This window comes from Thunnus albacares, chromosome 2, assembly GCF_914725855.1.
Source record: "Thunnus albacares chromosome 2, fThuAlb1.1, whole genome shotgun sequence".
Classification (NCBI taxonomy): domain Eukaryota; kingdom Metazoa; phylum Chordata; class Actinopteri; order Scombriformes; family Scombridae; genus Thunnus; species Thunnus albacares.
Genome location: NC_058107.1, coordinates 31,038,571 through 31,064,585, shown reverse-complemented (window position 1 = coordinate 31,064,585; position 26,015 = coordinate 31,038,571). Strand labels below are relative to the sequence as shown.

The following is a 26,015-nucleotide window of genomic DNA, read 5'->3' as shown; positions in this document are numbered from 1 at the left end:
GTGGTGCCCTTTTGTGTCCAGCCAGCGGTTGCTGGTCATTGGGGACACTCTCAGACTGACCAAAGGTCTGTTGAGCATTGGAAAATGGCAGCCAACACAGTGAATGTTTTTATGTGCGGACTCAGTGACTGAGCTGAGTAAAAGTGGGATTTTGGAGAGGTTTCAAGGCTTTTCTGGGGTTATATTTGAACCAATTCAGAAACTGCACATTATAACTAATCAGGTATGTAAACAAGGCAACACACTGTCCTTGGGGCCTCTATATGCTAAGCTATTTTTGCAAAGTGTGAGGAGAAGAGGAGATGGATTTGGTAGTAGATCAACTTTACAAGTGTTTCCATAACCACTTTGCAAATTATTAAGCCACTTTTATTGCTACGTTCCCCCAAAACAAACCCATAGACCTGTCAAATAACATGCTTTACCAAGATATAGCCTGTACATCACTGTAGTTTATGATCAACTATTGCCTCTCCTAGTTTTATGTGACATCAATAAAGTGGATAATTATAAAAATCACAAAAGGGACAATAAACACAGGAGGAGCGAGTCCCCCCAATGACAAATCTCACTTTAGAGCCTAAAAAGGCTGTGGCTGGCCTTGTGATTGATTGAAATAAAAGAAAGACAGGGAGAAAAGAAATGTTTGAAACCTATCTGGCAGGTTTCTACCGAAAGAGAGATACATTTCAGGGAATTACCAAGAAGACAGCTCATGATAATAAAAAAAAACAACAAACCAAAAACAAAACAAAAAAACAAAAAAAAAAAACAACTAGTGGCTCCATTCAGCACTGGCCTACTACACCTTACCCTGAACTGCTTAGCCAACCATGTCAAATAGTCAAAAAGTACAACAGTTCAATTCAAAGGCTGGCTCTGCACAGATAGTGGTGCAGCAAAGCATACAATTGGGGATGATGAGACAGGAAGCCAGAAGAATTTAACTCTGCTTCTCTCTCTCTCTCTCTCTCTCTCTCTCTCTCTCTCTCTCTCTCTCTCTCTCTCTCTCTCTCTCTCTCTCTCTCTCTCTCTCTCTCTCTCTCTCTCTCTCTCTCACACACACACACACACAAACACACACATACACTGTACAAAATACTTCCCACTGTTATGTACTCCAGTCTCATTCAAGCCAGCTAAATCAGTGGTAGGTGCAGTTTTGCGTCATAGCAAAACTTCAAATGCACATTAATTATCTGCTCTTACGCCATATGGATTATAATTTAAACAAGTGGCGTTGCAAGGTATTAATTCCTTACATAGCTGTGGCACAAGAGGAAATCAATCATACACGTACCATCCATCGTCATCAATCACACTTTATGGTTAAAGGATAGGTTGATGAGTAACCGAAATGCGCACAGTGAGAGTAACTGAATTAAAAAAAAGGAAGACAGAGAGGGATGGAGGGAGGGTGTTGGGTGTGTTTGTGTGTTATACGTGGCGGATTTGCCCATGCAGAGAGTGTGTATGTGCAGACGTATGTATGGGAGAGACAGAGTGACGGGGGTGAGACGAGAGAGAGGAGACTGACTACATATCTTCCTTTCACAAAAGCGTTTTCTGTTCTCCACTGAAGATGGAACAGCTGGATCGCACTGCGCCCCAGTCCCTATGACCAATTAAGAGCGAGCAATTATAGTCTTTGAGGATCCAGACACGCGCTGACCTGATATCTTTTCACGTTTTCAAGAGACACAATTTTAGTCTGTTCTGTCATCCAGTGTAACGCGTCGTTTATGTGGATTATATGAAACTGGCTGGATCTTGAGGACGGAGTGCGTCAAGTGAGCGCGCGTATCCAACAAGTGGATGCATGAATTTGCCCGCACCAGACCAACCCTGGGACTAAAAACACAAATATTCAGTGGATTGATAACCTACTATTTTTGTATCAGTTGCTCAGTTTACAACTGAGACAAACAAGCTGCAGCAATTAGCTTTGCCTCAGATGTGAAGCTTGTCTGGGTTGATGGTGATGCACGTATGTGCGCATTGTCTCGGTCTGAGGTAGTTTTCTATCTAATTGACATTGTGTATTAATCAGGAAATTGTTTTAAAAGCAAATAGAAAACTGCAATGAGGTAAGATATCCCCCACATTTTTATGCTCTTCGCTCATTGACCAAAAGCAAGATTTCGGCGGACACGCTGCGGAATCCACCGTTTCCCACCTCACCCCTTTCCCCCCATCCATGGACTCGCTTCTCCATTCCCTCGGCGATCGTGGGGGGAAGTTGGGATCCTCTCTGTAGATATTCCTGTATGACGAGGGCGCAGGTGGTAGCCAAAGGTCGCAGCCATGCCGATGCATCCAGTCACCTCCACGTTGATGTACCGGGGAATCTGCACCATCCCTGACATCCTCTCATACAGCGCCCCGGTGAACCTGCCCGAAGACGAAGTTGAAGGTGAGATGTTACCTGTTCGTGCAGAGCTGAGTTGGTTCAAGGCTCCCGAGCATCACAGGGGGTGTTTATTCATAATGGGCTCATGTAGTGACAGTGTATGTGGCTTTGGTCAGCTCCTGCGGTGGAGCCCATTCAAACAGACGCGCGGTCAGCACCTTGGACAGCGCTCAGCACGCGGATATAGATTTGAAATTTGATGCCTGTTTCAGCCCTTTGAGTCTATTTTAAAAATCCAACCTTCTCTGATCTTGATGTATGAACGCTTAACAGAATGTGCAGAAATAACCACCCACTTTGTTATCAGTGTTGCTCAAAGATCAGCTATCTGGATTCAGTTTATTTTCATTTCTTGAAAATATAGATTCAACCTTTGGAGCTTATTCAGAAGATTGCTCACATACCATATGCCTCTTTGTGCCCCTTTGTGTGGAGTTGATTTGGTTAAAACAATTAGGCATCCCTGCATTATTTTTGCCAATAAGTATTGCTTCTTGGAGACAGAGATGATGCATTGGCTCTAACTAGAAGCAGAAGATCCTGGATGGAAATATACTTCTGATTTCACTAGTTAATTAAGTCTGGCCTCAGACTTTTTGGCGGTCAGAAGGTCCAATGAGTCTTTCATAAATCCATCTTAAAATGTTTTGAACCACAGCTGTTGAACAGTTCAGCCAACATCCAATGTAAATCCGCTCTTGAGTAAAAAAACCCCAAAAAACTTATCTACATAATTATACACACTCATCCTGCAGCACTGCAGTGGCACCTAATAGTAAAAGAGGCGCCATCCCCCGACAAGCATACTGACACATGACAACTATTCTGAGCAATTTGTTTTTCAGTATCATGAGAATATTCATGCCTGGGGTCTTTGTAATTGAACCTGCGACATCTGCACATTATCATGCAGGAGCTCTTGGGTTCATTGTTCTGATGACAGTAAGTTGTTGCACTGTTGCCATGTTTTCAGTGTGGTGATGCTGTAAGGTAGCTGACGTATGATTTGTTCACTGCACCTCTTGCTCTTGTTACCTTATTAATATACACTTTGTAGGGAAAACAAAGCATAGACATTTCTTATCAAAAGCAGGTTTTCAAACTGTGTTGTTTAGGTTAGTTTAATGCTGGACATCTTTGTTGGACAGATTCAGAAGTGATCAGTGTGCACGTGTGTCTTTAAAGATGACACATATCTAACTTGGCTATGAGGGAAATGCATATGTGTGAATTACAGACAAGCTGGGTCTTGTGAGAAATCTTGTCAGTGAGTGCTGGTGTGGAATGTCCTGAGGAGAGATGACAAATTAATTGTTAATTGAACCTGGAGCTGCACAAATTTGAATCTACACAATCACATTCCTTTGTCTCACACACACATGTAGAGGCTTGCGTCTGTAATACACTCAAAGACAAACTCGTACACACACAATAAGGTTGGCAGTGAAATGGTACTGAGGTACTGAGGTCAATTATTAATTAGAAATGCGGACTGGAAGAGGCCAAATTATGAATAGGTTTCAATTCCCAATTAGTGCTCAATGAATGGACTCCATCCATCCGTGGACATCCAGAAATGGCAAAAATGCCTCCAGGATAGACCAGGTTGGTTCAAGGTGCTGTTTTCCCTCCTGTTTATTACACTCTGTTCCCTTTTTTTGCTTTGGCACTCAACAAACTGAGCCTGTGATAAAAGAAAAGATCAACACGTCAGTTCTAAAACTGATCTTAGCATGATGTCATCCCCATGATTATAGCATGGCATCACTCATGCGCTTTATTGTCAAACATGATTTCCAGTGTAAAAAGACCTTGCATGACAGAAATATATTCTGCGCACAGCAGCAGCACAGAAAAAAAAGAACTGGTGTCTCATATTTCAGTCATTTTTATCGACTACATGAAGAAGCTTTTGTTTGTTGAGGAATCTCTGTTTCCTTCTGTCCTCCCACTTTAATTTATAGTCAGCTTTGGATGCAATAAATAGAAAACACTTCATTTTGACTTTGCCTAATGATTTCACTTGTATACTGTCATGCTGCAGTGTCTCTGTTGCAAGACAAAGTGAGCCGTTTGGGCTTTACAGCTCAACTTATAGTGGCAGTTTGACTGGAGAAGCAATGGGATGCTTTGTGGAGATAGGATAGGAGAGCCCGGGGTAATGCACAGTTAACAAAAGTGACAGAGCCTTTTTCAGCTGTTGCAGAGCATTAGTGATCCCATGTGAGGGATGTCTTACAGGTTGTGAAAAGAGGCAGACTTTAAAGGTGATGTCTGTGAGGAGATTGAATGTTGTTGTTGTCAGGAGTGAAACTGGAATTCATTGAGATTCACAGCTTTTCCTGCCAGATAGCACAACATGACAGTAACATAAATGTGACAGGGCCTGCCTTTTCCTTTATCATACTTCCAGCTGCTCAAAGATGGTGGTCAGCGCTACGAGTGAGCAGCTGGAGTATCACAATGCAATTTTCTCTCAAGCAATATTATGTTGTATAGTGATACATTACTTCTTCAATGGATGTTTCTCTTGGATCTTTGCTTTTATTGTAGTTCATTGATTGCAGATACTGCAAAAGTCAATAAGATCTCAAATGTAATATGCATTGAACAATTTTGAGTACTTGTCAGTCAGATTTTGACAGCGGTTACATTTCATAAACGACTTGTTGATGAGAAATGTGCTGCTCGAGCGACAGTCTCTGTGTCTCATCACCGCTCTCATCTCTTGAGAGATGGACGCGAATTGGCTGGTAGTCTGAAGTGTCACATACATCAGCTTGGCCATCAGGGAGACAGGGCTTTGTCACGAAACAAAATTGCACATTAGTGAATATGAGTGTGCGGGTGCATGTATGGGAACAGGAGGCTCAAGCCCTATTGGCACGCATAGCCAAGGACTTGATTTTCAATTACTGGCTTGGACACCTCAGGGAATGGACCAATGACACCATACTTTCCAGCTGAGAAGGCTGTCAAAGCTATAATAGGAACAAAGCGCTATTTTTTTGATGCTCAATAAGCTTGTGTGTGTGTGTGTGTGTGTGTGTGTGTGTGTGTGTGAAGGTGGGGTGGGGTGGTTGGTGGTGGCAAGTGCCTTAATGTACATTGATGCGAGCATAAATTGAATTGGACTCCATATTCTCCATTTCCCCTCCCACACAAGAGGGATGAAAAAACAGTTGGTCATATTACAGGAGCTCAATATAGTTTTAGACCTCCTCCACCACTAAAAGACACACATACACACACACACACATACACACACACACACAGCTCAGTGTCAATATCACTGCAGGTGGAATTAAGTGGGTAGCCCATTTCCACACTGCCTAACAACAACCTTATTGGAAGCAGCTTCAAAATAGTCCCAGGGCTGAGCTTAAAGCATTTGTAACAGGTCCCAGAGTGAGGCTCATGTAAACACATGCCAGCAGTTTCCTGTAGACACAAGGAAAACATAAGACAGGAGCAGAATGTTTGCATGTTTCCGGCAAAGTGAAATTTATTCGTCATTTCAGTACAAATCTACTCTTGATTTTCTTTCATCATTTCTCACTTTTCTCATTTTTAGACCTGTAGAATCGAGGACAAGTTCAAATTTGCCGAAATATATTTAGACATGTTCTCTCCTTCAGTCTTCCTCCAGTTCCCTGTTCCCTGTATTCTTGTGATTATAGTAATGTTGTTTGAGGGAAGTCATTCATTTCAAGAATTTGGCCCAAATTCGTTCTGTTGCTGATGGATTCTCAGGAGAGTTGTCTCATAAACCTCAAAATGCCTTTACTCATTTGGGACAAAGTGTGAAAATAGAATGTATTCATAAGTAGTCAATAAATTCTGATATTATGGTAAATTAATCCATTTGACATACATGAGTGAGCTGAACAAAAGGATAATTCACCTCGAGTCTAATGACTGAATTTTATATGCTAACAGGAACACTATAATTGCATGTTATTGGAAAAAAAATAGCTGTGAATTAATTCAGAACAAAAAGCTAAACATTGCATTACCATTACAATCCACATGATATAGAAGCAAAATGTCAATACAAATTACAGTCTCAACCATGTGCTTGCAGACATTAATAAAATCTACAATAAAAAAGAGAAAGAGACAGGCAGACAGGGGAATTTACTTCATTTACACGGCAGTCATATTTGATGGACATCATGTTCGGACCAGGATGCAGGTGGAATCAGAGGAAAATCTCATGGTCCGAAGACAAAACTGTCAATTTACATCAAAATTATGTTTTCAAATCCACACACTTTTAATTATACTCAGTTCCAGTTCCAATGTGTTTGGAAAGACTTCCCTTTATCACTGTCAAAGAAACATGAAAGTGTATCCTGAGCCAAACCTGTCACAAAGCCCCAGTGGGGACAAATCTCTCAAGAAGCATTGTAAACTCACTGAGTAACTGTCTGCAGTAATCGGAATCAACGCAGCCAACACAGTTATCTCCCCATTTGTTCACACTAGTGGCGGAGTGAGGGGGCTTTCCTCATTTCGAGATCAAACACAGACGGGGCTGTCACTCCCCCAGAGACAGGAAGCTGAGAGTAGCAAACAGGAAGTGATCGGAATAACGAGCAAGGACACTAAAGCGTAAAGCTGGATTTATAGTAATTGTGTTTACGTTCTTTCATTAATTTTGAGATATAGACAGTGGGAGGGCTTACTTGTATCATTAATGAATAGAAGACTATCACCATGCAAACGTTCATTTTGACAGAGAGCGACAATTGGGATGAGCAGAAGTTTTGGTGGAAATTACTTTGCTAGATGTGTGTTACTGAAAAGGAGAAAATTACGTTCGTCCACTCACTTCATGTCTTTTCACATCAACTGTCACCACCTGCATTGTAGTGCTCGAGTGTTTTAGTTGTCTCAATACACTCAAGTCCAGACTAAATGTATTGAGTTTTTCAGTACTGGGTGTTGTGCACCTCTCAGGCCACTATAATGCAGGTTACTCTAACCAGATGTGTGTGTACCAAGTGGCAGTTAAGTCGAGTGGAGTCTAGTTTACGGGTTTTTAGTACTGAACGGTCTCAGCACAGCAGTGAGGTGAATGAATACAGCTACCGTAGTGCCTGCTTAAAGCGAACTAAATGTTATTTCGCTCTCATTTTGAACACAGTTTAAAGTTGTAATGCTTCTATTTTTACTGCATGCAGCTAGTCTGGTGACATATAAAACAAAGTATGCGGGAGAAGGTGAAGCTTTTCTACGTGTCATACTGCGAGTAATTAGCTACCAGTACAGACTAAATACATATTGAACCCACAAATGAATCTGCACTTTTGATTTGTTCGTTCATTTTATGCCAGTACTACAGCATTGGAAACTTGTAGGGAGAAAACACAAGCAGCCCAAGCAGATCAATCAGTTCTTGTTGTCTCCGTGTCTCTGAGGCTGCCATAGCCCTGAAGTGGAGTAACGTTTTTGAAGAGGTGCTTGTCAGCTATGGTGTAGCTATGTGTGTAGGCTAAATACACCAAAACATAATTATAATTCCTCTTTACAACAACACGAGACTAATGAAATCAGTGTCTACCAAAGGGGACATTGAGTATCTTTAGTTAGATCACTTATCACAACAAACCTCCTAAAGCTAATTAATTTAATTGAAATCACATTATGCCTTAATTTCAGCTCAGCATTTGTTTGGTTTGTGTCTGAAAAAAAGAAACTCTGTAGGGACAGAGATGTTAGGTTGAATAAGAAACCTTCCCAACACCCAGCAAAACTCCGGTAGGTAAAGTCTACATATTTGAATGAGGAAACTCTGAAAGGCAGCACTCTTGGCTTGTAGACATGGCTGGCAAGTATTTTCACAATTTGTCTTTGAGTCATAAATATGCATTTTAGATTCTAATTTCCATTCTGCATTTTATATTTCAAAGTAGTTTGCTTTCAGTAGTAGGAATGTAAAACATTATTGGGGCTTCAACATTTTTAGTCATTCCCTTGGCAGAATTTATGGGACTTTGCAATTCACGTTGACTGACAGCTGTTCCAAAAACACTGACACTACTGTGTTCCTAATGGCATAAACTGCCTGTGAGGCGATCTTGATGTTTCTGCTTAACTCCTACTGTAGCTGCAGCAGAAAACATTGACTCATTCCTTCGCCCCGCGGTGGAGGGTTGACTTCCATTCCTTTGGAAATACTTACATGAATACAAATGAAGATATTTAAAGACACCGGCATCTGCTTGGCAAGACAGAAATTATGCACATAACGTATTGCTGGTGCAGAATCAGTGGGTGTTGTGGGGGTGTACTTCCAAGGGGTCAACTGAGACCATTTTAAAGCATCTGCTGCTAAGAACAACACATAATAAAATGACCAATCATGACGGTAGCGGATATGCTGGCTCATTTTCAGGAGGTGGAAAGGATCCAGATGTGTTTACCAAAAACCAACACTTGTTTTTCTTTCCTGTTCACTCTCAGTTATTGACTGCTATTAGCACAGCTCTCTCCCAGGAAGCCAGAATTAATTCAATGATTGTTCTCTTACGGAGAAAAACTCCTCATGGTATCATTTAAGTGGATACCCTAAACAAACTGTTTATTTCCCCTTGCATAGAAGAGTTTTTTTCATACCTTCCTAGAGGAAAAGTTCTTCATCAAAGCATCTTCTCCCTGAAACAATATTGAAGCAAAATTGAAGAAAGAAATGAATCAAGTTAACAAATTAAATGTTTTTCCAATGCCAAGACCACTGCATTTCCACTTTCTGCCTTTTAAATCCTTTTGACAGTGTAACAAGTCTTGCAAATATCAGTTTATAAGTCAGACGGCTTTTGTTAATGATCAACAAAGAAGAAAGACATGCGGCATCAGCAGCATTGACTGCTGTAATTGTTAAATTACAGTTACAGTTAAATGCCTACAAAGCCTGTGCTTTATTTAGAGTTCACTCTGTCAGAATTTGGCTTTAGTGATGTTCGACTTTGTGCCTTTTTATTCAATAAAACAGTGATGCAGGATGGTGAGATAATGTTACAGAGTGGAGGGAAGGTAGTAAACTAAAGTGAAATGAAAAGCCTCAGAGGAGTTTTTGACTAAAAACCACCAAAGAAGAAAAGCTACAGACCTGGCTAAAGAAAAACAAAACCCCACAAGATTAACTTCATCCATTTTGGAAAGGGACATGGATCGTGACATTACAGATGTGCGGCACAGGGGACACCCATAAAAGCATCCTCCTCCTATCTAATCAGGCCAAGAATAATAAATCTCACTTTGTACGTCTACCTGTCACTCAGCTCCATCCTCAACCGTTCTTACTCTACCTACATGATGGAGGGCCGTCTTACACAACCTGTCAGACAGACAGGCAGGCAGGCAGGAAGGCAGGCAGGCAGGCAAGCAGGAATGGATTTCAAAATGGCTCTCTCGAATGTATCACCTGCCTGGATGAGACAGGCGGCATATGAAAAAGCTCTACTTGACATAGATGGTGATAAAGATGTGAGCAGAAACAAGCCGTTTCTCGGGGGTAAGGTGACCCAGCACTACAGCTGGTGAGCCACAGGTCGTATCTGTAGAGTAGTACCGCTTTTAGAAGTGTGTACAAGACATTGTGGTCATGATTGTGAGTTATAAAATTTGAGATTCTGTAAAATAAGAGAAATATAAAGGATTTGGGGGAATCTGTGATATAATTGGTTAAGATTTTAGTAAAAAATATGTAAAAAGACACAAGAAAATTGATAATTTCTTTGCATTTATTATGAAATGGGTACATATTTTAAAGCAGAAAATCAGCTAAAAAGTTGAAAATTACATTTTTTACTTTTCGCTCACTTGACATCTCATCACATCAACAACCACAGTCACATAAATTTTCAGTTAATCAGTTGCTGCTATCTGCTATGACATCTTACCTTGGCAAATTGGGTTTTGATGGAAAACGTGGTGCAGATTAGCGAGGAATATCATGAAGTGCTGTGATTACGGCTGTCGGGTTGGTTAAAGTTAAGTCATTTATTTCCATTGTGATCGATTGCCATGAAGGAGTGGATCCAGCAGACTTTATTACCTGTGAAATGAACTCTGATGAGTTCTGGAAGGTGAAGTGCTTTTTCTCCGGGGTAATATTTCCTCACTTTTGATGAACAATACTGCAAAGTCTACACTAGACAATAACATAATACAGCAACAGAAAAAAATCATCTATCCATAAGCGAGTGCATACAGTTAACATGGTGGAACTGAGGGAGTGTTGGATAGACTGTAATGCATAGTGGAGGCTTTTGATTGTTCACATCTGACCTCTGTTTGAGGTGCTTCTCACGGGGTTTTTCGCCTCGTGGATATTGGCGCTGGCTCAGCTTGGTATCGGCTGTGATGATGAAAACTTGCAGCTTTGAAAACATAAGAGCGAGGGAGGGAAAAGAATGGAGACAGATCAATGATTCCCCATCCCTGCTGGAAAAGAAAACTGAAAGAAGCAACGGAGACGGGCTAAAATTTCACAGCCTTTCACTGACTTCAATCATTCAAGGTCAAGTGGGGTTTAAGAAGTTGGCTGGGGGATTTCTACTTATTGAGGATAAAGCAACTCGACCTTTCCAACTTTTTTCCCCCAGTATCTCCCTATGGTTGTGTTAGTGTTGCACTGGCGAGGTTAAAGCGTTTCAAATTTCATAATGGAGGAAGGAGTTTTTATCCAAACCCAGAACTGAGATTTTTTCCTTAAGACACAGATGACTTAGACTCTGCCATATACCCCTTTTGAATACTCCAGAGCCTTGTTAAAAGCCTGTTATGGTAATATTAAAATCTTCTGGGTGCCCAAGTCGGCCCATATCCAGCTAAAGATGGATTAAGGTTGCTATGGGTGTTTAAAAATAGTCACCCGAGGTTCACACACACACACACACACACACATGCACACAGCAAAGCAGTGTTTTTCTCACACTGATAAGGTCTTACTCAAAGAGTGGGTGTGCTGCAATTACCGATCCAAAGCAGCTCTAAGTAGATGCAGGTCTGACAGAGGCGAAGAGGATCTCTGGCTCTGAAAAACAGGCCCTGGATTACATTCATGGACTCTTCACCGCTACAAAAGCCCCAGCATTAGCTCGCTCTGCTCAAAGTAAACCGTGCGTAATTAGCAAAAGTTTTCATTGATGCTAAATTTAGCCAGAAAAGGGGTAAAGCTCTGCTCCAGGCATGCCTCAAAAAACTCGTGTAAATATTTCCCATGTGACGTGTTTCTGTTCTCTGAGGATGAGGAGAGTTCATTTCACTCATTTTTTATTTGTTTTTTCCCCCCATTGTTGCTATAATAGAACACACCACATTGAAAGTTGATGTCACACCCTTTGTCATGATCCAAGAGTTTTCTATTTGTCTGCATGAATCAGCTCCTTTTCCAAGTGATTCCTGGCTTTGTCTAGTGCCGCGTACAGTTCACAGACTGTTCAGCATCTCTGTGCTGCAGCCAGGATCCGGTGCACTTCATTGATATAGTGTACAGGGAGTACGGTGCGATGGGAGTACGCTGCACCTTTCACTTGTGAGAGTTCAGCTTTAGATGCTTGGTTCTCACAGCTCCCGATCTTAACTTAGGCTTTTCATCCTCTGTCAGATCATACCACAGGGGACCGCATGGCTTTGCATCTTTGAAGGCCAACAAGCACCTCTCTACATCAAAGCGAATACCACACGCTTTCAACAAAAATATTCACACCTCCCCGGTGTAGCAGTGGTCCCGGAGACTGAGTGGAAGATGCAGCATCAACAGCTTCTAAAATAAAAAAATGCTAAATTTTCTTTATAAGGAAAGTGAAATGTCATTGAAGCTGAAAGTGAGAGTTGCTGTAATTTAATTAGGTGAGGTGCTGTAATAATAGCTGCAGCAGCAAAGGAAAAGTACAAGACAGCGGCACTTCAGTTCACATAAGGTAAAATTTAACTTTAACAAACATAGAAAATCACTCAGCTTTTTGAACAGCTTCACACTTTCCTGAAAGCTTTGAAGGAATTTGTAGCAATTCTAAAAATTTCAGGCAGTAGGAAACTATTTCTATTTTAAGAAAAGGAAGGAATGTTTTTCTGATTTGAAACCTCCCCAAAATGTAATGTGTAGTACTGTGTTGCCATTCAAGTCACCGTTTTTTATTATAATATGAAGGTTATTTTAAAAATCTATAATGCTGAAACTATTATGTGCACCAATAGTAATGAGTTTCCAGATGAAGACTTTGAAAATACATTTTTATTTAAAAAAATACTTCTAAAACTTTCAGTCGACTCATTATCAGAATATTAGACATCAACAATTTTGATAGATAATCATATAAATTATTTATTAAGCAAGGATGACAAACAGTCTTTTAGTCCTGCTTCTCAAATCAAATAGGATATAGCATTACTGTCCACCAAGGTGGAAAATTGTCCCACATGGCAGACAAACCTTAAAACATATACACTGACAGTATGAACACTGTTATTAATAAAATACAGCACACACAAAACTTTTGATTGAGGAGGCCAATTGCCTGTGGAATAAATTACTTTCTATGTTTTGTGTTGCCAAAAACATCCAGCTCAGAGTTGTTAACCTGTTAAACTTGGAAAATGGAGACTGTGAAGGTTCGTCAGCCTCAGTCAGTCCACCTCCGTTCCCAGAGAACCCGCAACTGGCTCTGTGGCCCTCTGATTAGTTTACTCACCAGATTGATGACCCTTTCCAGCTTGTTGTGTATCTACTGTTCAGGTATACCATGCAGAGATATTTTATGACTGCTGATTATTTTATAGACTACTTGTAAAATTTATGGGCTTATTCCAAAACTGTTAATAACATAATAAAACAAAACTATTCCAAATGATACTCGAGCGTTTCTTTATTCTCTCTGTTTTTAGATCATTGTAAGTTGAATATATTAGGGTTTTAGTTTGTTGGTCAGACAAATCAAGCAATTTGAAGTTGGAAACATGAAAGTGGATTGTAGTTATACTGACCCACTGTCGCTTTAGTTAACTATGCTTCACATTTCTATCTTTTTATTTCAAGGCTATATGACTATGTATATATATACCTCTCTTTGACTCTCTTTGGCCAGTATAAGTCAGGTCATTTGTGCAATTTCAGAATTATTCTTTTTATTTTGCCTGAGCATTTATTCACAGTCAGGGTGAGAGAGTTTTTTTATTCTGACAGAGGCTATTTGTCAATTACAGTAGAGTCACTGCTGGGGCATACATGTGAATTTGGACTATTTTGGGCTCACAAATGAAAATGGGAAAATATAGTTTTCTCTCCTGAGGACAATGAAGATAGTTAAACTTTCAAAGAGATAACACTATCTGGATGGCGTGTGGTCAAAAAGAAATTCATTCTTTTAGAGGATGATTAGTCAGCCCCTTTTGATAAATTGTTCGAGGAGGGATTTTGTATGGTCTGCTTTACTTCAGAGGTTTGCCATTTCATACTAATAGTACTCTGGCCTGATTTCAAACAGAGCCAAATGGTTTGATAATGTATTTGTAATAGCTGTATATATTCCAGCATTAAGGTTGTATATCTCACTGGGCTTGATAAACCATTCATTATATTTCTGGCCTATACAGCTTCAAAGCATTTGTATTCTGGGAATATAGAGTATAAAATCCTCCTACAACAATTTTTCTCGTATTTCATCACACAATACCAACTATTTATATCAAATATAATATACACCACTCACCAGACGGGATGTTTTGCTCACCTTGACCTTTGATCAATAAATAAAGCTTTCAGGGGAGATAGAGTATTCGCTAAAACTGTTTTGGCACCTTATTTAAGAGTGTGTTTGCCTCCTGCGAGGCGGCAACATGTTGTTTTTCTTCTGTGACGGTCTGCTGGAAAGCCCCTCTTTCTAAAGTAAACAGATGGTGCAAGGACCTCAGGTGGATACTGAGGTATTGTTATTCTATAAACAATAAGATCACACCCTGGGAAGGAAAAAGCATAGCTGGAGGCTCTCAATGATTCAAACTATACCTCCAGTAAGACATTTTGTGGGGAAAAGCAATATGAAAAATAGCTGCTGCGAATGTTACTCTGCTTGGTATTATAAACTGCATGCCCAGATGTAGTCTATTGTAATACATGATTGCCAAGTACCCTTGTCCCTGTGGCACAGTTTCTATTCTGTGGATGTGTACTTGATTACAACAAACTATTTCCTGAAGCCCTGCTACCACATTATACACAGAATGACACACAGTTTCCTGCCATCACCGATATTTCATGTTTTGTTTTCCAACTGAAATATTTGTCACAGAATGTCACGCTGTGGATTTTAGCCCGAGGCTTGACCATTCGTCGCTGTTCTGACACTCCGGTAAATCACCAGAGCAGCAATTCCCATTTACACGACTTCAGGCTTTGCAGCGGATTGATAAAGTTTGTTTAGTATTACACTTCAGTAACTTAACAAAAGCTAATTGGCTGTAAACTGAGAGGGGAAAGTCACATTGGACTTTTTTATTTCTCTACCTAGAAGGCTGTTACTGTCAGTTAATTGTATAACAGAGACAAGTTACGCATTATTTAGCAACAAGATTCAATACTTGTTTTGTTTTCATTAATCATTCAAACCTCACTCTACATTTTCTCATTTACAAACTTAAATTTGCTTTATCTTTTCTCTGACCTAATGTATAATTATCTCTCAGACCTCTGCAAACCACCATATTTCCATAAAACTTATTTTCAAAAAATTATGACTCTTACATGCACGTGTAATGATGCCTTTTAAGGTTCCTGATTCCAGCAAATGCTAGATTAGAGAGATTATACACATTACATGTAATGTTCAGGAGATTTACTCTATGCATCATTTCTATCTTAAGACTCATCTCCTGCTCTGCTCTTTTGTGTGCTAATCAGGCGTGTGACACGAGGATGTGACAAGTCTGAAATAGTAGGTGACTTGGTTGTGGATGTTATTGCATATAAATGAATGGATTCAGTTCCTAATAAGGAGTTAACAAGCAGAGAAGATTTCTGAATGAGAGGAAATATGTTGTATGGCTGAACTGAGGAATTAACTGCTTAAAGTTTTCCTATAGTGATTGTGGCTCTGTAACAGCAGGGGCCATACACGCGCTGGATTTTATATTGCTGAATTTGTCTTCTGTTATTGCTGCTGCTGATAACATAAAGTACCAGTGAGTTATGTTAAAGGGGTACTCCAGCAATTTAGTATTGCGCTTCCATAGAGCTTAGGGAGTTACAGACAGATTAAAAAAGTATGGTCTAAATCGGTATTGAAGGCCAAGATAGTTTTTGTCTTAACGATGAGTTCCTAAAATCCCCTTACACTCAAAAATGTGTTTTGCTTCTTGTTCCCTCAGTTGGATGTTTGAGCTTCACTGTGCAGAATGATGTATGTGTAGAGTTTGAAGAAGGCTGTTTTCACATTTATCTGCTGAAGAGAAAATTCTCTGTGCTCACCACAAAAACTGGATTTAAGACATGTACCTTCAAGCATGATTAGTGACATCACAACTAGTCTAGATCTAGTCGTGGTCCAGTATGCAACTTATACAAGTGTGATGTGGAAACTTGAAAGCTCCAGCGCACATATACTAAGAATGGACTTTACAGTAAAGTAGCAGACATTTTTTGGCCAGCAGCAATATTGACATATTCAAATATTCTCAAATATTTAAGAAGGAGAAGATGGTAAATGGACTGTACTTGTATAGCGCCTTTCTAGTCTTCCGACCACTCAAAGAGCTTTTTACACTACAAATCACATTCACCCATTCACACACATTCATACGCTGAATGGTTCAGGGGCTACCATGCAAGGTCCCAACCTGTCCATCAGAGGAAATATAATCATTCATACACATTCACACACTGACGGCACAGCCATCAGGAGCAATTCTGGGTTAAGTGTCTTGCCCAAGGACACATTGACATGTGGACTGGAGGAGCCGGGAATCGAACCGCCCATCTTCCAATTAGTGGACGACCCACTCTACCTCCTGAGCCACAGCCGCCCTAAGATGTCATTTTAATAATTTAACAAACGTTTTTTTGTGGAAAAACCATATTAGACATCAGTTATTATTCAAAGTAGAACATTTTATATACATCTTAGAATATGTCTGGAGGGATCTTTATGTATCGATCAATCTCAGTCATCACAAGGTTGAGTGTCTTTAGATCATGAGAGCAGGGCAGCATCCTGTTGCTAAAGACAGAATAGCTAGCACTGATTCAAACTGAAAACTTATTTTATGGACTAAAACTAAAAAGCACTGACCAGTCCACACCTGCAATCCTTCGATTTAAAGATTGAACATTCTTGGAAGCTTTCATTGACCACTATTACTACACATCATGGATACCAACACTGCCAACACTACACCAAAACCATTCAAAAGAAAGACACAGAACTCTCCCACAGACACAGATGATGTTCAAACTAGACAAACGGAGGTTGGTCTCCTAGCGAGTATCAATTAAAATAAATGAATTTTTTAGCATCACTTCACAAAGAAATAAAAGACCTCTGTTCTGACCTCGAATTTGCACACAATAACATCATCTGTTGAAAAAGCAAACTGTAATCCTCTGTTAAATCATCCAGCGAACAGACTGAAACCGTCCCAGAAGAATATGGACTGATGAAAGAACCCAAACTCAAAGCATTTGTGACAACCTCATCTTCTCTGGTATGCCAGAAAACGCACTCGACAACCTGGAGGGTCTAATCAAAGGCTTCATCAAACGCGCACGTCAAACTTCCACCAGACACTGTTAACAAGATTCCCTTTCAGTATGCCTCACCAACACATGATCAAGAAAAGGATATAGACCCATCACCGCAAAATTCTAACATTTTCAACAAAAATAATGAATCAAAAGTTAAAGGAAGACAAGAGGGGTTTTATGGATCAAGTTCAAAAACACTGAACCATATATTTGCCATGATGCAACTCGGTAGCATAGTATTATCAACGTTCACAATGACCATGAATGTTTGTACCAAATTGCATGGCAATCCATCCAATGAGGTATGTCACTCTGAACCACAAATGGCAAACTGCTGGTGGTGCTAGAAGAAATGTCAGGGAATCATCAGCGTCATTCAAATTCATCCTCCGAGGATCTGCACAAAATTTAATGGCAGCCCATGTAATAGTTATCGTGACATTTAACTAAAAAAACTAAAGTGTCAACTTCATGGTGGTGCTATAGGAAAAGTCATTAAAATTCATCCTCTGGGGATCATGAATGTCTGTACACAATTTCATGGTGATCTATCCAGTGGTTGAGATATTTTGGTCTGGACCACAGTGGTGGACCCACAAACTGTCAAACAAACTGACAGACAGACACTGGCATCCATAGAGTCATTTTGCTAGCATGGCTAACAACATGTTGTCTTGCTGAGATGACTATCATCAGAGTTATTTTCTCAAACTGTATTCATTGTACTATTGCCTATTGCCTGTTCTGGTTTCATGTTGTAACGGACTTCTTTGCTATTCACTTTGTAACTGCTGTTCAGAAAAGTGCTCTTTACATAAAGCTTCTTCTTTTTATTATTATTATTCTACATAACTAACAGATATATAACATGATGGACATCCTACTGGGGTCTTCTTTTACACAAGCATTACATGCAAGGCTGATAATCTCTCGATTTTAGTTCTATTTGGTCCACTAACTCTTGAAACTAACATTTGGCTCTCTAAATATTGACTTATCTTAAGCACTCACATATTTATCATTTTCTGATAGTAAGTTTGTGCTGTGGAGGAAACAGTTCATCAGTGGCACTACTAGCAATCTTTTCACAGTACAGGGAGGCATTTGATTTTATGTTAATGTCAGCGATCTTTTTTAGATAGCAGTAATTGTTTCAAATAGTGGGCATTTTCTTCTAACCTTTTTGACATTAATTTGTCTTGCTTTCTAAGAAATTATTAGAGTGATGGGAATCCAGGAAATGCAACCAGGTTATTTTGGCATCAAGGCTTTTTTCAGATTGTGGCAAGAAAGGAAGTTTTACTCATCCCCATGAAATGTAAAAATACACAGAGGTGAGGAAGAACTGCACTATAGTGTTGACAATTTGTTCTGATCTCAGCTCTTTGTTCAATTTTTACCCACTTTTTTTTGCAGGTTTTTTATCTTATTTTGGCTCTTTTTTGTAATTTTACTGGTGGAATTTATGCTTTTGAGCTGCCAACCCCCATATAACTATGACTCAAGCACTGATGCGGCATAACAAATGTGTCTTTGGTGCGTGGAACATTTCCCATTTTCATATCCTGCTCTGCCGTAAGCAGCTCGTCTGTGTATGTGTCTTCTCTGCAGAGATCCGTGAGGCCTTTAAAGTTTTTGACCGCGATGGGAACGGGTTCATTTCAAAGCAGGAGTTGGGAATGGCCATGCGCTCACTGGGCTACATGCCAAATGAGGTGGAGCTGGAAGTCATTATCCAGAGACTGGACATGGATGGTGAGGCAAACACACACACACACATGGTACTACAGCTTGGATTTTATCTTAACTCACACAAGCACAGAAGCATTGCTCTCAATGTGCCCACAAAACTGGACTGTACTAGGCAGTAAAACCAGCTACAGTAAGTGCCAACTGTTCCTTTTTCCCGCAGGCGATGGCCAGGTGGACTTTGAGGAGTTTGTCACTCTTCTGGGCCCAAAGCTGACGGCAGCTGGGATGCCAGATAAGTTCAACGGCACTGACTTTGACTCCGTTTTTTGGAAGGTGCTCATTCAGTTACTCATTTCCTGCCTATTAGAGAAAAGATAGACAGTAGAGATGCCGCTGTTGCAAACCTCCAAGCGCAGAAACATTTAGGCGCTGCCGCTGTACAACTTTAAAAGAAAACCAGTTTAAATAGCCACATCCACTGGTTCTTTAATGAGGGATTTAATTCTCGGAGAGGTTTAGGATTCCCTTAAGAACTGTGTCCTACATCGAGACTTTGAGTTGATATCTCAGCCTCTGTGTGTGCGGCGGCCGTCTTATTACGTAGAACATTAAAGTCTATTTTTATGTAAAATACATATTAATTTATTTACAGACATCTCATTAGATAATCAACTGCTCACTTTGACAGTGGGATGGAACTTAATGGGATGTAGCTCGCGTCAAAGCCGCCTTTGTTGTAGCTAAGTGATAACGGCTCTAGAGTGGCTGTCAGAAAGTGAGGCTCAAAATCAAGTGTGAGAGAGAAGGGATTTATAGGAATTCTTGGTACAGTCCATGTATGAAAAAAGAATCACAACTACAGACACCTGCTGGGAGAGACAAGAAACCCAGGGGACTGTTGCAAAGGCTGCATAGCTTCACATAACATTATATAACAGAATAGTAGTATGAAGCATGTGCTGCTGGATTGATCACACAGAGCCTCTGGTCACACTGGTGAGCTGAAAATAAGTAACACAGATGAGCTTTCCAACAGGCGCACATCATGGATTGGTATTTTTGCAGGGATTTTGTTTTTAGATTTGTCTTATTCATTCACAGAGCCTTTACTTTATTTACCCTCAACTTTACATAATTCCCACAGTGGATTATAACCAAGATCATTTACTGAAGACCTATACTTTAGTACAATTTTAAAGCTTTTTACTAAACTAGATTTATCTGACAGCTGTAGCTACAAATCAGATTTTACATGATTTGTGCTTATAAAACATTTGTATTTTAACTTAAGTAGACTTTTGAATGCAGTTGCTGTTATTGCGTGATATTGTGTGAGTGTGCATATACTGTCTGCATGTATGTGTATTGTATTTGCGTGTGTTTCCATACACACCAGCCTCGTGTCTATATTAATGTTCAGATACATGTTTGTGTGTGTGTGTATCTCCAGTGTGACATGCAGAAGTTGACGGTGGAGGAGCTGAAGAGGCTTCTGTACGACACCTTCTGCGATCACCTTTCCATGAAAGACATCGAGAACATCATCATGACTGAGGAGAATCACATAGAGAACCCTGAGGACTGCCAGGTGGATATAGACAGTAAGGAAAATCCTCCTATACTTGATTGAACAGAACACACTCCAATATTCACCTTAAAACACTTCAGAATCCTGCTTTTTACAATGTATTTTGCATTTCTGGGGCAGTTTTGTTGTCTGTTATACATTGTTTACATACTTATGGAACAGACAAAACAATATCATCTCATTACATCATCATTGCACACCCTACGGGTATAGAAATGCAGATAGTTTTAGTTTTATTTATGGCAAGATATATTTTCATTGTTATTTCTCAATGCTTTGGGAATTACTAACCTTACTTGTTTGAATTATTTAGATGGTAGTTGCATCTTTTTGACAAAGTGATTATGAATATATTGTTTAAGGGAGTTATGACATTATTGTGCAACCCAGCAAACATCATTTGTTGTCTTCCACCACAATGTATTAATAATATTGTTACAGTTAAAAAGAAAAAAAAAACATTTGGGATTTCAGCTTTAAATTATCAAGTCATTTTTATTTTTATAGCCCAGTATCACAAATCACAAATATGTCTCAGGGGGCTTTACAATCTGTAGAGCAAAACAATGTTTCCTTAGATACGGATAAGGAAAAATTCCCCCCCATAAACCCTTTAACGGGGGGAAAATGGAAGAAATCTCAAGAGGAGCCACAGAGGAGTGATCACTCTTTCAAGATGGACAGAGATGCAGTAGATGTTGTGTGCAGATAGCAAAATTAGATAGCAAAAGTACAGAAATACAGCATGGAAAAACAGGATGACGAAATTGTAGAGGGATTGATAACATAAGAAAAGTAAGGGCTCCTCTTACTTACTCACCATTTTGCATCAACATCCAGCAATCACAGGGGAAGAAGAACTGTGTTGTAGGAACAGCAGAGTGACCAATTTCTCCTATTAGCTGTCTCACTAGATCATAATGTACTTGTGCAGCCAGTCATAAGCAGTATATGAAACACTGTGCCCCTGTTCAGCTTTTCTTCAATTTGAGCAAATGTGCACAGCAAAGCATAGCATTGTTCTCTCTCCCTTCTCAGTTTTTCCTCACTTGTAAAAATGACCGTATTAATGCTAAAGCTCTGTCCACCTAGGAACAAAGGAAATCCCTCACTGAGTTAGAAGTGTAGGTATAGGTTTTGGAAAAATGTCCACACAGGGTTAAAGTAAATTACACCTTTTCATGGTTGTTGAATATGGCACCATGGTATCTCAAAAGAGTGGAAATGTATATTGATGATTAATTTACAGAGGGCTGTGATTGCAGATGCTTTGCTTTGAGGTGGATTATATGGCATTTAGATTTAATGCCTGCTGCAGCCATTAAAATTTACATGATTCACAATAAGAAAATGTTTTATTTATTGTTTCTGAAGATGTGAGATGTTTTTCTCCACAAACAGCAATGACCTCTGGAGGAAATAAAGATAAATCAAACGCAAGATCAATTTCAAGGATTTTGAAATGTCACAAAGTTTCTGTTTGAACCTCTTTTTTGCCTCAACTGCTTTAGCTCTTTCTTCAGATGATTCTGCAGGTATACTATATCTTCTCTTGGAGTGCCAGTGTTTTGATCAGCATGTTTAATATGCCAGTCAGGCACTAATAAATTTGTCTGTTGTTCCAAAACTCCAATCAACATTTCAATCTCCATGCAGTTATGTACCATACAGGTGTGAAAACAAATTTTCTTGGCAGCGTTCATCCCTTATGATTGTGTTTATGTAATTGTGATGAGCTCTTTCATTCAGAAATTATTATCAAATATCTTGAACGTGCCCTCAAGTAATCTCTTTTTCTTTCCCTCCCACCTCCTCTTCTTCTTCTTCTTCCCTGCAGGTTCCAGCCCGACACAGCAAGTCAAGCAAACCTGCGTGCGCAAGAGCCTGATATGCGCCTTTGCCATTGCTTTCATCATCAGTGTAATGCTCATCGCAGCCAATCAGGTGCTGCGGAGTGGCATGAAATAAGAGTTGCGGCATTTTCAGCCTTGACCACCACCCAAAGGCTGCCTTACAGATAAATGACTGTGGAGATAAAGCTCAAAAAAACAAAACAAATACAACAGACAATCACACAGCTGTAAAACAGGCCGACATATGACTGCTGAATAACGGACATCACCAAGGACACGTGCAGGAATTTGTCTTGGTGACAGAGAAATGACGACAACTTGCAGAGTTTCAAGGACAACAGGACCTCACAAACAAAGAGGCAGAGTGTTTAAATTGGACAGCTGACTATACATATCACTCTTCATAATACAACATTTAGTATTCATTAGCTATGTGCATTTGAGCAGTGTTGCATTCAATATGGTGGCAGCTATAGAAAGAAGTGTAGTGACTGTCCAGTTTTGTATTTGTCCAGTGTACCATGCGGTTATTATAAACAAGTAGAAAGAAATCTGTGAAATATTGTTAGGGACATTGGAGGAAATGTATTCCTTAAGATGGAAGGTGTTGTCATGTTCAAGGTCAGGAGTGCACAGTGTTGTGGAGTTTGCAACATTGTTGAAGAACCACTTGGGAATAACAATAGCTTGGTAAGAAATAGAGGTAATAGGAGGGGTTTGCAGGGAGGTGCATGTGATTGTATGGATGGTTTCACTCATTCATAGTCTGTGGGGACTCAGTATGAGAAAGATGGAGTAGGGTGAAGCAGGTTAACGGCTCTTGGGAGGAAGATGTTTAGATCTGAATGGACAGGTAACTGGCTGGAAAGTGGCTGGACATGCAGTAAACACTCGACTCTTTCTGTCTCCACAGCGGGGCTTTGCAGGCCTCAGAGGATGACCATCATCTATGCATGAAATGCATGGATTTAAACAGTTGTCTTGACACATTTGTAAAAGTTCTTATCAATGTATTAATCATTATGACTGTGTAACAGAACTGTTTTCAATTACTAAATGACAACTGTGAGCAATTGTGTGTGGTGCGAGGTATCAGCAATCACAACAAAAGTAAAGCATACAACTGCATGAAAAAGAAGGGCTGCTTTAGTACACGCTCGTAAAAATTATTTCCGGGGTTTCTGAGCTATGGACCTTTTGCCTCACTGGGCACCTGATGATCATCTCTCACTGCCACCGCATAGCGAACAACTTCAAGATATGTGCCACTCAACCATTTAAAGAATATGCATCAAAACTGATCTGGTTGGTAGTGAGGATACAAATGTGCAGGAATCTGTTTTGTTCTTTCAGTTGTTTTCTGTCTGGATGCGTTGCTATAGAGCAATAAATGTATGTAAAATAGACATCTCACAATGCTTTGAACAGATATGAATCCTTGAAAACATTAGCACCAATGGACCTACTAACTGGTGAGGTCTTTAATAATAGAAAAATGTCTATAGCACTTTTCAAATTAAGGCTTTGGCAATACAATAGAGACATTGGTTCTGATGTTCAAACATGGAACCTATCACTCCTATTTAGTGAGATACAAAGATTAAACAGATGAGTGGAAAGCTGTGTGTCAGAAGCTGCCCAGCGTGTTGATGTATGACAAGGGCCAAATGGTGTAAACTGTTGCAATAAAACATTAATATCTGTGAATCACCACATGAATTTGATTGGGTGTAGTTTAGGATTGTTGTGCATGCATCTGAGTAATGTCTGTCACTATAAATGTGAGTTGTACATATACTATATACCAACTTCAACCAAAGCTTTGTAGGGGTCTGTGACATCAAAACTGGGCCAACTTATACATTGTCTTCAATTAATGTTTGACAGCTTTTAAATTAGAATTAGAGAGAAAATGGAAATCCTGCAGTACCCACGCAGTATGTAGTTACAATGTGCTGATCAGTTGATGTATGTCAGGAAAGATTGAACCTAAACCTGAACTTTTAAAAATTTGAATCTTTTGAAAGGGCCAATACATTTTTGGAAAGTCAAAACCCTTCAAAATGCCCTCAAAAATAAGACATAGTAATATAGAGATGTAAATAATTCACATAATATAAATATCCCTATTTTGGTTCGCTATTGGCAGCTCCCCAAACTAAAACTTAGATTTCATGCCAGTGCCTCAAAGAGGCAACAAAATTAGATTACCCTATCGCCCAGAGCCAGGCAGGATAACGATTATCTGATGCGCCCAGGCAATTTGTCATAAGTGTCAACTCTGTGGAGAGCCCAGTTTTTAACAAATACCTTTGTTTCCATTTTGCACTTTAAGAGGCGCTGCAGCGCACAACAACAACTCACCGCCATGATTGTTCATCCATTTCAAGATATAGTTTAGGCATAAAGAATTACTTTACCATAGATGTATCTATTTTTGTGATAAGAATGTGATGGAATAGAATATTAACTGACTGACAAATGATACTGTCTCATTCCTTTTCTATTATATCGTTACTGAGGGAACATTTTCATGGGGAATAAAGTTATGATAATAATTATTTGAATTGTTGCCTTATTCTTTGACACACTTTGGCATTGTGCATACACATAACAATACACTAACCATGGGTTCATTATTTACTACCAGAGAAAAATGTACAAACCAATATTTATTTTCTTTTTACAGATGAAAAAAAAAACTGTATGAACATGTTGATAGTCTACTAAATGTTCTATTTCCATTGTACTGTACTTTGATACTTGTCTTTGGATCTTGCAAAAAATGTTTATTGACCATGTGATATATGTTCATTGACTCCACCCCGATGCTCTTCTGTGTCTGTGGAATGGTATTTCACATGAATAAAAATCATATAACGACGACGTTATGTGTGTGTGAAATAATTTTCGATTTGTCAAATCCTCAATCACAGAGCTTGAGATGACTCTATGAAATACTGAGGATCAGTTTCGTGGTATTGATTGACATCCTGACATTTTAGATTGAAATCCATAGAAAGTGATGGATTTTTCAAGCTTCAGTTATACCATTTTGAGATGCCCTTTGGTGTTTTGGGCCCCTTCTGTCACATTTACCTCAACAAAATCACTTATTATATCTCTTATGTCCACTAGCAATGGTCAGGCTGTCTAAAGCAGATTGGGAGGAATTACCAGCTAGAAAATGTTCATTTAAATGTGCTGTATATAATTGGTACCCGAGTTATCTAGACAGACACTTGCTATTATTATAATTTCAAAAGGTAGGTAATTTAACCTTTATGAACTTAGGCTGATGCAGTGACAGGCAAAGACTGAGGCATTCCCCACAGCTTTCCCATTCCCTCATGCTGCAGCAGCTTGTAATGGCCAGTAAAATAGTCCAGATGTCACTGATTCATCTTGTGAGGCAGTTTTATATCAGCATACAAATACTGGAAACATATTGCTGCAAGGACATTTGTTTTTCTGGCTTGAGAAGGAAACATCTCAGCCTTTTTTTATTTTGATCATATACTGCTATGATGCTGGCCTCTTGCTCAAAGCACCATGCTCTGTCTTTTAGCTGCTGAAAATGCAAGTAGGTGGGAAAGGAGATTAGGAGTGTCTGAAATTGCCAGGAGGCAGAGAGTTTCTTTACCAAAACTGGGATTCAGCTAAACAATACATCCTGAATGCAATTGGATGTAACTGTGTGCTATACACACAGAATTTTGGTCATTT

At 39.5% G+C, this 26,015-nt stretch overlaps 1 protein-coding gene across 1 annotated transcript; it reads left to right on the top strand.

Moving 5' to 3' along the window:
• Positions 1-1,517: 1,517 nt before the first annotated feature.
• Positions 1,518-25,175, top strand: LOC122971096 (calcium-binding protein 7). Its single transcript, XM_044337581.1, has 5 exons — positions 1,518-2,413; positions 18,768-18,911; positions 19,069-19,181; positions 20,299-20,449; positions 22,274-25,175. The coding sequence occupies exons 1-5, from the start codon at positions 2,305-2,307 to the stop codon at positions 22,402-22,404; spliced, it is 648 nt and encodes a 215-aa protein (XP_044193516.1). The 5' UTR covers positions 1,518-2,304; the 3' UTR covers positions 22,405-25,175.
• The last annotated feature ends 840 nt before the right edge of the window (positions 25,176-26,015 follow it).